General features: G+C 36.8%; 1 protein-coding gene across 1 annotated transcript in view; it reads right to left on the reverse strand.

Annotated features, from left to right (window-relative positions):
• Positions 1–12,412, reverse strand: part of Usp34 (ubiquitin specific peptidase 34) — a 186,090-nt gene that overhangs the window by 121,890 nt on the left and 51,788 nt on the right. Inside the window, exons 8-10 of the mRNA XM_041668910.1 lie at positions 12,078–12,139; positions 7,494–7,575; positions 7,320–7,412 (exon numbers count right to left, since the gene is read on the reverse strand). Of these exons, the coding sequence (XP_041524844.1) occupies positions 7,320–7,412; positions 7,494–7,575; positions 12,078–12,139 (237 nt within the window). The remainder of the gene's footprint in view (positions 1–7,319; positions 7,413–7,493; positions 7,576–12,077; positions 12,140–12,412) is intronic.

Below are 12,412 nucleotides of genomic sequence, written 5' to 3' on the forward strand. Positions count from 1 at the left end.
TTCCAGGGAATCAGATACTTCCATCTGGCCACTGCAGGTACTAGGCATGCAAGTGGTAAACATACATACATTCAGGTAAAACATCCACACACATAAAAATTGCTACTGTCTAAGGAGGCAACTCACCTTTGAGAATTCCATACTCATGATTCTCAAGTATATCTTACTTTCTAATTACCACTTTTCTTTCTCTTAAACCTAGGCTTAGAATTTACATTAACTGAAATAATAAACTCCAAATCTACTTGAAACACAGAAACAGAGCATGTTCAAAGAAGGTAAGGAGCACACTTCTCCAAAATCTGCCACTACCAAGTTTCCTCATGAACATTCAAGCAAAAATATTCAATAAACAATGACAAGCCGAATCCAAGATCACATCAGAAACATCATCCACCACAACCAAGTAGGCTTCATCCCAGAGAGGCAGGGATGGTTCACAACATATGAAAATCTGTCCATGTAATCCACCATATAAACAAACTAAAAGAAAAAAGATCACATGATCATCTCATTAGGTGCTGAATAAAGGTCTTTGAAAAAAGTCAATATCCCTTCATGATAAAATTCTTGGATATATCAGGTATATAAGGAATATACCTAAACACTAAAAGCAATATACAGCAAGTCAACATCAAACAAATGGAGAGCCTAAGTCATTCCACTAAAATCAGGATCAAGACTAGTTTGTCTACTCTCTCCATATCTATTCAATATAGTACTTGAGGTTCTGGCTAAAGCATTAAGACAACAAAAATTAGAAAGAAAAAAGCCAAACTTTCACTATTTGCAGATGATATGATAGTATACTTCAGTGACCCCAAAAATTCTGCCAGGCAACTCCTACAGATGATAAATACCTTAATAATGGGGCAGGATAAAAAATTAACTCAAAAAAAATTAAAAAAAAAACACCAAAAAAACCCCACCAAAAACACAACCTGTAGCCCTCATATATACAGCTGATAAACAGACTGAGAAAAAAAAAATCAAACAAATATCACCCTTTATAACAGTCACAAACATTAAAATATCTTGGGGTAACTCTAACCAAACAAGCAAAAGACCTGTATGACAAGAAAATTAAGTCTTTGAAGAAAGAAATTGAAAGATCAGAAAATGGAAAGATCTCCTATTCTTATTCTCCTGGATAGGTAGAATTGACACTGTAAAAATGACAATCTTACCAAAAGCAATCTACAGATTCAGTGACATCCCCATCAAAATCCCAGCACAATTCATAAACCTTGAAAGAACAATACTAAATTTCATTTGAAAAAAACAACCCAGGATAACCAAAACAGCCCTGTACAATAAAGAACATCAGGCAGCATCACTAATCCCTGATGTTAAACTCTATTATAAGAGTTACAGTAATGAAAACAGCTTGGTATTGGCACAAAAATAGACAGGTGGACCAACAGAATCTAAGAGTCTGATATTAACTCAAACACCTATGAACAACTGATTTTTTTTTTTTACAAAGAAGCCAAAAATATAAAATAAAAAAAAAAGAAAACATCTTCAACAAATGGTGCTGGTATAACTGGATGTCAACATGTAGAAGAACGCAAATAGATATCTGTATCTATCCCCATGAACAAAACCTCATAGAAGAGAAAGTGGAAGTACCCTTGAACACACTTTTCTTCTAATTATTCAGGAAAACTTCTGATTGTGATATGGTTTTCCTTGATGCTTGAGAGAATCAAGCATCTCAAGTTCCAAATCTAAGTTTTGTGCCTGTGTATTAATTCATTAATCACTCAAAAGACAGTTTAGTGCAAACAATGAGTCAGGTACTCTGCGGATTTTCAGCTCAGAACTAAATTGAACATAATGCTTATTATTATGCAATTGATAGTCTAGGGGATGATGCAAACATATAAACCCCTAAACTTAGCTCTTAGTTGGGGTACTGTAAAAAATGAATGTAAAAGAAATAGGAGGAAGCAATAAATTGTTCTTTCATGAGAAAAAAAAAAGAATGACTAAGATCGAAAACACTGATGACAGCTCATGCTGGAGAGAATGCAATCTTGTACAGCACCTTTGGTAAACAGTACAGCATTTCTCAGAAAACTGAGAATCAATCTACCTTAAGACCTAGTAATACCACTTTTGGGCTTATACCCAAAGGATACACACTCATAATATAAGAATATTTGCTAAACTATGTTCACAGCAGCATTATTCGTAATAACCAGAACCTGGAAACCTAGATGCCCTTCCACAGAGGAATGCATAAATAAAATGTGGTACATTTACACAATGGAGTACTATTCAGCAGTAAAAAAAACAATGACATCTTGAAATTTGCAGGCAAATGGACAGAACTATAAATAAATATCTTGAGTGAGATAAACCAGATCCAGAAAGACAAACATGGTATGTACTCACTCATAAGTGGATATCAGACATAAAGCAAAGGGATAACCAGTCCACAATCCCAGAGAAGCTAGAACCCTCATCCACAAACAGATGAAAGCAGATGAAGAGATCCACAACTAACCACTGCACCAAGCTCCCGGAGTCCAGTCAAAGAGAGAGAGGAGCAAGAAATTATGAACAAAGGTGTCAAGACCATGATGGGGAAACCCACAGAATCAGCTGACCCAAGTTATTGGAATCTCACTGACTCCAGACAGACAACTGGAGAACCTTCAAAGGACTGAACTAGGCCTTATGAAGGCAAGTGACAATGGTGTGGCCTGGACAGTATAGTGGGACCAGGATCTAACCCTAAGGTATGAACTGACTTTGTGGAGCCCATTCTCTATGGATAGATACCTTACTCAACCTAGGCACTAGGCACCAGGGTGGGGTAAGGGATGGTCCTGCCTCAAGGAGGTGATGGTGTCTTCCCAGAGGAGGCTTATCCTCTCTGAGATCAGATGGGGGGGGAGGGGAAGAGGCACTGGCATTGGTATGTAACAAACAAACAAAGAAACAAATAAATAAATGTAAAAACAGAGACACAGGCTAGAGCTTGAGAGATGTCTTAATGGTTAGGAGCACTAGATGCTCCTCAAAGGACCTGTGTTTAATTCCCAGCACCCACATGACAGCTCACAACTGCCTATAACTTCAGTTTCAGGAATCAATACCTTCTTTGACTTCCATAGGTACTAGATGCACACAATGAAGACAGAACACGCAAGCAAAACCATGGATGTAAAATATTGGTTTTATGGTTTTGTTGTTGTTGTTCTTTCCCAATACAGGGTTTCTCTTTGTAGCTTTGGAGCCTGCCCTGGAACTCACTCTGTAGACCAGGCTGGCCTCAAACTCACTGAGATCTGCCTGCCTCTGCCTCCTAAATGCTGAAATAAAAGGTGTAAGACAACACTGGGAGGCTAAAATTTAAAATTAAAAAGGGGGAAGGGGGCTGGAATGACGAGATGGTTCATTCCTTAAGAGCATTGGCCATTCTTCCAGAGGACCTAGATTCAATTATTAGCACCCACACGGCAGCTCACAACTACCTGTAACTACCTCCAGGGAAATCTATGCATTCACAAAGACATACATGCAGGGAAAAAAAAAATAACAAAAAAAAACAATGCACATAAAATGAAAACAAATAAATCATTAAAAAAATATAAGACAGAGACAAGCAAATTAGATGAAAAGACAGGATCCATCTATTTGTGTCTCCAAGAAACATACCTCACCGTCACAGAAAAAAAGCTATTTTAGGATGAAAGAATGAAAAAGAGGTATTACTAAGCAAATACAACCGGGAAAGGTAAGGATTTATATTACAGTACCTGACACAATAGACTTTAACCCTAACTGATAAAAAAAGACAAAGAAGGTTACTTCATCTAGGTATGGTGGCAGAAGAAGGCAGATCTCTAAGTTTTGAAGGCATCCTGCTCTACATAGTCAGTTCCAGGGCAGACAAGTCTATATATAAAAAGAAAAAGCTGTTAAATAGCTGGGTAGTGGTGGTGCATACCTTTAGTCCTGGGACTTGGGAAGACAGAGGCAGGCAGATTTCAGTGAGTTCAAGACCAGCTGGTCTACAAAGAGAGTTACAGAACAGCAAGAACTGTTATACAGAGAAATCCCATCTTGACAAAAACAAAAATAAACAAACAAACAAAAAGATGCTGTTAAACATATAAAACATAATGTAGAAATTTTCGACTTGTGAGTCAGGATTCCTTTGGGGATCAAAACAACCCTTTCACAGGAGTCACCTAAGACCATTAAAAAACGGGTTATCTCTCTACTACAATTGATAACAGTAACAAAATTAGTTATAAAGTAGCAACAAAAATAATTTATGGGGCTGGAGAGGTGGCTCAGAGGTTAAGAGCATTGCCTGCTCTTCCAGAGGTCCTGAGTTCAATCCCCAGCAACCACATGGTGGCTTATAACCATCTGTAATGAGATCTGGTGCCCTCTACTGGTGTATAGGCACCCATGCGGGCAGAACACTGTATAAATAATAAATATATAAAAAAAAATTAAAAAAAAAGATTTAAAAAAAAATAATCATTTATGGTTGGAGTCACCAAAACATGAGAAACTATATTCAAGGGTCAAAGCATAAGAGGTTGAGAACCACTACTCTAAGGAGCAAAAGGGATTAGGTAAGAATGTGAATATGGAAGAAAAAGACCCAACTATAGACCATGAAGTTAGCAATTCCAGCTATGTATCATGACTATACAAACAAAGAAGTAAGGCAGTCTATAAAGTACTAACTTTACAAAACCACCAAAATTAAATGTCACTGAGGGAAGGATGAGTTACTGTACAAATGAATCTGGGAGAAATACATAAAATAAATGATAGAAAAAAAAAGAATGTATGAATCCTTAAACCAAGATAAATTTTAGTTGAATCTAAGATGAGAATATAAAATACTAACAAAAAATACACAGGAAGAATATAAAGGGTAATTTAATTACTTTATAATCTAAGAAAAATAAAAGTATTTTATGACACAGGCAAGAAAAACAATCACATACTTTAAAATGAATGCCATCACTGTGCATGTTTAAATAAATAAAATGTATACATAGTGTCTGGATATATGACTCAAAGGTTAAGAGCACTGCTCTTCCACAAGACCCAAGATCCATTTCCAGCACACATGTCAGATAACTCACAACCTCCTATAACTGTACTTCCAGGAAATCCAATGACTCTGGCCAACTCGAACACCAGCAATCATGTGGCACATTACCCACACACAAGACACACACACATACACATAACTAAAATAATAATAATGGATTACTTTAAAAGGAAAAATTAAGTGACAAAAAACTTGTTCAGGCTGGACGGTGGTGGCGCACGTCTTTAATCCCAGCACTCGGGAGGCAGAGGCAGGCGGATCTCTGGGAGTTCGAGGCCAGCCTGGTCTACAAGAGCTAGTTCCGCGACAGGCACCAAAGCTACAGAAAAACCCGGCCTCGAAAAAAAAAAAAAACCCAACTTGTTCAGATACATGAGAGGTACTGGGCTTGAATATGAACACCATAGATAAACACACAATCCAAAAAAAAAGATCAAAGGGCCACTAAGATGACTCAGTGGGTAAAGACATCTGTCTCCAAGCCTATCTGAGTTTGATTCCCAGCACTAAGCTGGCAGAAAGAATCAACTCCCACAATTTGTCCAGACTTCACGTGGATGCCATGGCATATGAGCCCCACCGCAAATAAATAAATGTTTAAAAAAAGAATAAACAATAAAGCAATCAATAAACAACAAGGAATATAAGCAGATATTCCCAGAAAAGATATAAAAAGTATCTCAATCCCATTCATAATACAATAAATGCAAAATAAAATACTAATCTCTCTTTTCACTCACCAAATTAGCAAAAAAAGAGTAAGAATCAAGTTTAATGACAGTACATAAAGGAAGCTGAGAAAAAAGTGGCACTTCCCTATAAATAATCACAAGAAAAGCACACTCTGTTTTAACATATTAATTCTACTTCAGTAGGAATTAATCCTACATAAAAGTTTTGCATGAGTAAGTAATAACTATCAGATACTACAACAGTATCCTTTATAATAGAATGTCCAGGAGAAAATATGCCCATGAATGGATTTTTTAAAATTATTTCACATCTAAATGATGATACCACAGTCTTAAACAAAAGTATTAAGCAAGCTAGAGACGACTCCCTGATCAAGATCACATAGTACTCTTGCAGAATAACTGTGTTGGGTTCACCACCAACACAGAAGCTCAAAACTGCATCACAACTGGTTCCAGGATATCTGACATAGGAATTTTGTTTTGTTGTTTTTTCCCCCCACACAAATGGTGCGCATATAGAAGCTCACACATATGTATAAATTACGTCTAAATCTTTTGAAAGCTATATAATCATAGATTAGATTAGATGGACAGACGGCTGGGTTTAAACTGTTAGTTCATGCCTATAATCCCAACACTCAGGAAGATAAATTCCAGGGTAGCCTAATCTACATAGCAGCATGTTTTCAGAATATGAAACTAACCAAAATAAATAATAAAACACAAGTCTATGGGAATGCACTATTTATGAAAACAAAAGAGAAAAAAATATATATACTGAGCTATGTTTATGTTTGACTTATTACAAGGGACTAAAAAAGCTGCTTCAGAGACTAAGGTGCAAGAAAAATGATAAATACTTCTGGTATTTATGAGGATTCCAGGGCCAGTATCATGACCCACTGGTATTTGGTGCTCTCTCTCTTTTTTAAAAATGTACATGTGGATTTCTATTTCGTGTGTAAATGCTTTCAGGCATTTGTGAGTCACTTGACATGAGCTTGGGAACCAACACTTAAGTCCTCTGACTTCAAGTTTTCTTATCCTCTGAGCCATCTCTCCAGTCATATTATACTTTCATGTTTTAGATTTTTGAATCTTTCAGATGGATACAGGGCTACTCAAAAAGTTAAAGAAAAAAAAAATAGCACAACATCAAGGCATGCTGGCAAAGCGTTTAATCCCAGCACTCAGCAGAAGTCAGTGGATGGGCTGTCTAGATCTACATAGTGAGAGCCTGATTCAAAGAAGAAAGGAAGGCAAGGAGGCTGGCTGCCACAGAAAAGAAACATGTAACAATCGTAGTGTCGATTTTATAAATAACAGGAAAATGTCTTTATTAAAACTGAGTAGTTTCCGTAAGTTTAGTGATTCTAACAGCCTGCCTTCTATCAGTAACATAATAACACATGGACTCAACCCAAACCTTAGAGGTCCCTATCATATCTTCCTCATGTCTTCGTTATCTTTCATAACAGTAGCATTTAGAACATTAAAAAAAGCATTAAATAAATATGAAGCATTAGTATCACCTGTGCTGCAGCCCAAATGCAGTCAATATGCTGAGTACTCAGTCGTCCTTCTGCTGCCAAGAAATTCAAAATCACTTGGCACTGCTTAATAATCTAAAAAAGGAAAACTTGGTGTAGTTATTTTTATTTAAAGTGCCTTTATATAATAGATAACCAATATAGCTGTCCACAAACCTCAATATGTAAATTTGGTCCAAATATATGTTCCACTACATTGTTGCTAATAAGCCAGTCAGCAAGTTCTTTTGCAATAGACCTAGGATAAAATGATTGAAAAAATAATTTTTAAAGCAATTTTCTCATGTCAAAAAAGACACAAAAGAAAACCTAGATTTGCTTCCATACAATACAAAGAATTATAAAAAATTGTTCACAATACTACAAAGCATAACTAAAATAAGTATACCCTGAATTTACAAACAATTAACAACTGAAAAGTTAAGGTAACAACAGCAGCTACCAAGTCCTTAGACTTTGCTCCCAGGCATTAATTTCCACAATAGGCACTGGAGCATTTGGGGAAGATTTTGCAACACCACTTCTATGATGAATTAAGCAAAGTAGGAAGTAGTTACCTAAGAGTTGAAAACATAAAGAATTATACCCAAGAACAAATTGCATGTCTCCTTCCTAATACTAATGAAGCTTCAAAATGAATGAAGTAAGTTATGTACAGAAGAAAATCACAAAAACAATACTTATATATTTTAACTATTTCTGGGTAGTTCTACTCAAGATATGATCTGTAAGATTTAATTTTGATAATTACTATATGAAATCCAACAAAATAAAATAAAACCTCAACCACAGCACTTAGGGGCAAAAGCAAAAGGATCACCTGACATTCGAGGCCATCACATTCTTTAGTAATCAATTCTGGGATATCTAGAGCTACACAGTGACACTTAACTCAAGGAAAGCAAAAGAAAAACAACATGTTTGTTTAGGGCCAAGGTGGGTCATTTTTAGAATGACCATTTACAAGTAGGTAAGATATTGTATAAACAGCATGAAAAAAATACAGCAAAGAGTGAATACTGTTGGAGACTAAATTGAGTATTTTTTAAAACTTTAAGATATACATATTACACAAAGTTCACCTGTTTTGAATGAAATGCTTACAACACATTTTAACAAATATTTCCATCCCTTCAGAAAAATCTTATTTGCTATCTCCCATTTGCAATAAGTCAGTCCTTGTTCTCATTTCCAGTTTTATTAGTCTATTTTCTGTCAACATAATTTATCAATTCATAAGGATTTCAAGTAAATGGAATTGTATGATATTTATATGTTATTTTTCATTGGGTCTTGGGGAAAGCAGACAGATATGTTCTAAGGATTGAGCCTATGGCCTTTGTGCATGCCATATTCAAAGCTTGTACACCTACACTGTGCTGTGCTGTATTTGTAATCAGGTAGGTAGATGTGGAAACTAGAGGCTTATGCCGCGTGTCTTCCATAACTACTCTCTATCTTATATACTGAACCAAGAGCTCACCAATTCAATTAGTCTAGCTATCCAGCTTGTTCCAGCGATGTTTTTGCCTTCCAAGCCTTGGGATTCTAGCAAGGTCCACTTTGCACTCTATGTGGATTGGAAATCCAAATTACATTCTTGACTTTACATGGCCAGTAATAAACCCACAGAGCCAGCTTCTAAGATCTACATTTTTTGTTTAAGTTTTATTTCTGTTGTAATATATACCAAACTTTACCTATTTATAATGTTATTTATATTCATAATAGGTATTGAACATAGGACTTCATTCATGTGAGGAAAGGCCTCTATCACAGAACTTTTCTTTTATTCTGCTGAATAGTACTGTTTCATTGTATAGATTATACATAAATTAAATATATATTAAATATATAAATTATTTATAAATATATAAAATTATATATAAAATATTAACAATACTTTTATTTATGAGTATGTGGGTATATCTGTATAGATAAACTATACAGACCGGCCTGGTATCTAAGGAGGACAGAAGAGAGTGTTGGATCTCTCAAGCAGGAGTTACAAGTGGTGTTGAGTCACCCAATATGGGTTGTGGGAACCAAATAGATCCTCAAGAAAAGCAGTAAGTGCACTGGGTGGTGGTGCAAGCCTTTAATCCCAGCATTTGGGAGGCAGAGGCAGGCAGATCTCTGTGAGTTCGAGGCCAGCCTGGTAAACAAAGAAACCCTGTCTTGAAAAACCACAAAAAAAAAGAAAAGAAAAGAAAAAAAAAGCAGTAAGTGCTCTTAATTGTTGAGCCCTCTCTCCAGAAACAAGAATCCAAACTTTTTATACATTTACTAGGTTTACTCACATGGCAGTATGTGGTTTTCTTTATGTTTTGGTTTGGCTTGGTTTTTCTTTTTTTTTTTTTTTTTTTTTTTTAAATTTATTTATTTATTAAGGATTTCTGCCTCGTCCCCACAACCGCTTCCCATTTCCCTCCCCCTCCCCCGATCAATTCCCCCTCCCTCATCTGCTCGAAGAGCAATCAGGGTTCCCTGACCTGTGGGAAGCCCAAGGACTGCCCACCTCTATCCAGGTCTCGTAAGGTGAGCATCCAAACTGCCTAGGCTCCCACAAAGCCAGTACGTGCAGTAGGATCAAAAACCCACTGCAATTGTTCTTGAATTCTCAGTATTCCTCATTGTCCGCTATGTTCAGCTAGTCTGGATTTATCCCATGTTTTTTCAGACCTAGGCCAGCTGGCCTTGGTGAGATCCCAATAGAACATCCCCATTGTCTTAGTGTGTGGGTGCACCCCTCGTGGTCCTGAGTTCCTTGCTCGTGCTCCGTCTCCTTCTGCTCCTGATTTGGACCTTGAGATTTCTGTCCGGTGCTCCCGTGTGGGTCTCTGTCTCTGTCTCCTTTCATCGCCTGATGAAGGTTAATATTCCTGAGGATGCCTATGTGTTTGTCTTTGGATTCACCTTCTTATTTAGCTTCTCTAGGAACATGAATTATAAGCTCAATGTCCTTTATTTATGGCTAGAAACCAAATATGAGTGAGTACATCCCATGTTCCTCTTTTTGGGTCTGGCTTACCTCACTCAGGATAGTGTTTTCTATTTCCATCCATTTGTATGCAAAACTCAAGAAGTCCTTGTTTTTTACTGCTGAGTAATACTCTAATATGTATATATTCCATACTTTCTTCATCCATTCTTCCGTTGAAGGGCATCTAGGTTGTTTCCAGGTTCTGGCTCTTTGATTCGATTGTAGTAGGGCGATCTGCTCTCCTTATTGCATGCCTGTTCCCGCCGCTTGGGTCTGCCTCTGCGCCGGTCCCCGAAAGCCTCTTCCTGTATGCGGTGTTGCTCCGCCGCGTCTGGCCGCCGCCGCTCCGCCGCGTCTGGCCGCCGCCGCTCCGCCTCTGTGCGTCTGCTTGGCTTGGTTTTTCAAGACAGGGTTTCTCTGTGTACCTTTGGAGTCTGTCCTGGAACTTGCTCTGTAGATCAGGCTGACCTTGAATCACAGAGACCCGCCTGCCTCTAAACCCCAAGTGCTGGGATTAAAGGCGTGCGCGACCATCACCTGACTAGTAGTGTGTATTTTTTATTTCCTAATAGTATTACATCATTCAAATACACTACAGTGTTTATCCAATTATTATATTTATCTATTTTGTACTTGTACTAATACACCATTCTTTTTATTATTAAATACCATTACATTGTGCAATGCTGTATCATTCTGATTCACCACTTACTTTTGATGGGTTATCAGTGTATTTTCTACTTTTCAGTTGCTAGTTACATTCATGTGCAGGTCTTTAGACTGTATGTTCTTATTTTTCATAATAGACACTAAGTACTAAGATTGAAAGCACTTATACTCAATTACTACATTTTTTATTATAGCTGTTACACTGACCAATTATTATTTCACTGTGGTTTTAATAAGTCTTGCACACACACACACCCCTGTATTTTTTTTTTTTTCAGTCAATCTTGCTCTATAGCAGTTTTGTTTCACATTTGTTAGGAAGCTGAGAATCATCTTAAACTCCTAATCCTGCTTTCTCTACCTACTAAATGTAAGAATTACAGGTGTTTACTACCACACCCAGCTCTGCTTCATGTAGTTGAGCTTCTTGTCAGGTTAATATATGTGTGCGCCGATCTGTAGAGGCCAAAAGAGTGTTGACTGCATGGAGTTTAAAGTGGTTGAAAGCCACCAAACAAGGGTACTAGGAACTGAACTCAGATCCTCTGGAAGCAAGAAGTCTTAATGACTAGGTCTCTCAGAACCTAATATATGTTGTTGTTTAAAAGAACTTTATATATATATATATATATTTATATTCATATTCATGCGTGTGTGTATGTGTGAATGTATGCACGTGCAGATATACACAGTACTGCTCATAGAGGCCAGGAGAAAATGAGAGCATTAGAGTTGCAGTTCTGAGTCAATTGACCTGAGTCCTCTGGAAAAGCAGCTACTGTTCTTAACCACTAAGCATCTCGCCAACACTGAAATATATATTTTTTATTCAAACTGAAGCCACAAGATAAAGATTTCCAATAAATTCTTCAAATCAAATAAAAACACAACTATATTTGCTATAAAACCAGTAACAACATGGTATACTTCAGCCAGGCATAATGGCATACAACTTTAATGGAGGCATTCAGGAGTCCGAAGCAGACAGATCTGAGGCCAACCTTGCCTACACAGTGAATTCCATAACAGCCAAAGCAAGTCTTTAAAAAAAAAAGTATAACTCTATATCAACTAATGATCCCACTTACGTTTCTGTGTCTGATACCAATGATTCATTATTGCACACATCGTTGAAAGTATGAAGCTGATTCTAAGATTAAAGAAAAGAAGTTAAGGGTTTTTTTTTTAAACATGAAAGCTGTTGGCAAATGGCAAGAAACACAATAAACTTGTTACACAGATCACAACTGATAAGATTGCAATAATAAAATGTAATACATAAAACCACGAGTACATTATTTTATCATGTTAATACTAAAATTCTTTGCAAAAAAATTATGATTTATTTCATTAAACACACTCAAGAAAATAAAGCTGAGGGGCTGGAGAGATGGCTCAGTGGTTAAGAGCATTTGCCTGTTCT

Source organism: Microtus oregoni, unplaced genomic scaffold (genome assembly GCF_018167655.1).
Source record: "Microtus oregoni isolate MIOR12 unplaced genomic scaffold, Mior012 000019F_ref0000042, whole genome shotgun sequence".
NCBI lineage: Eukaryota > Metazoa > Chordata > Mammalia > Rodentia > Cricetidae > Microtus > Microtus oregoni.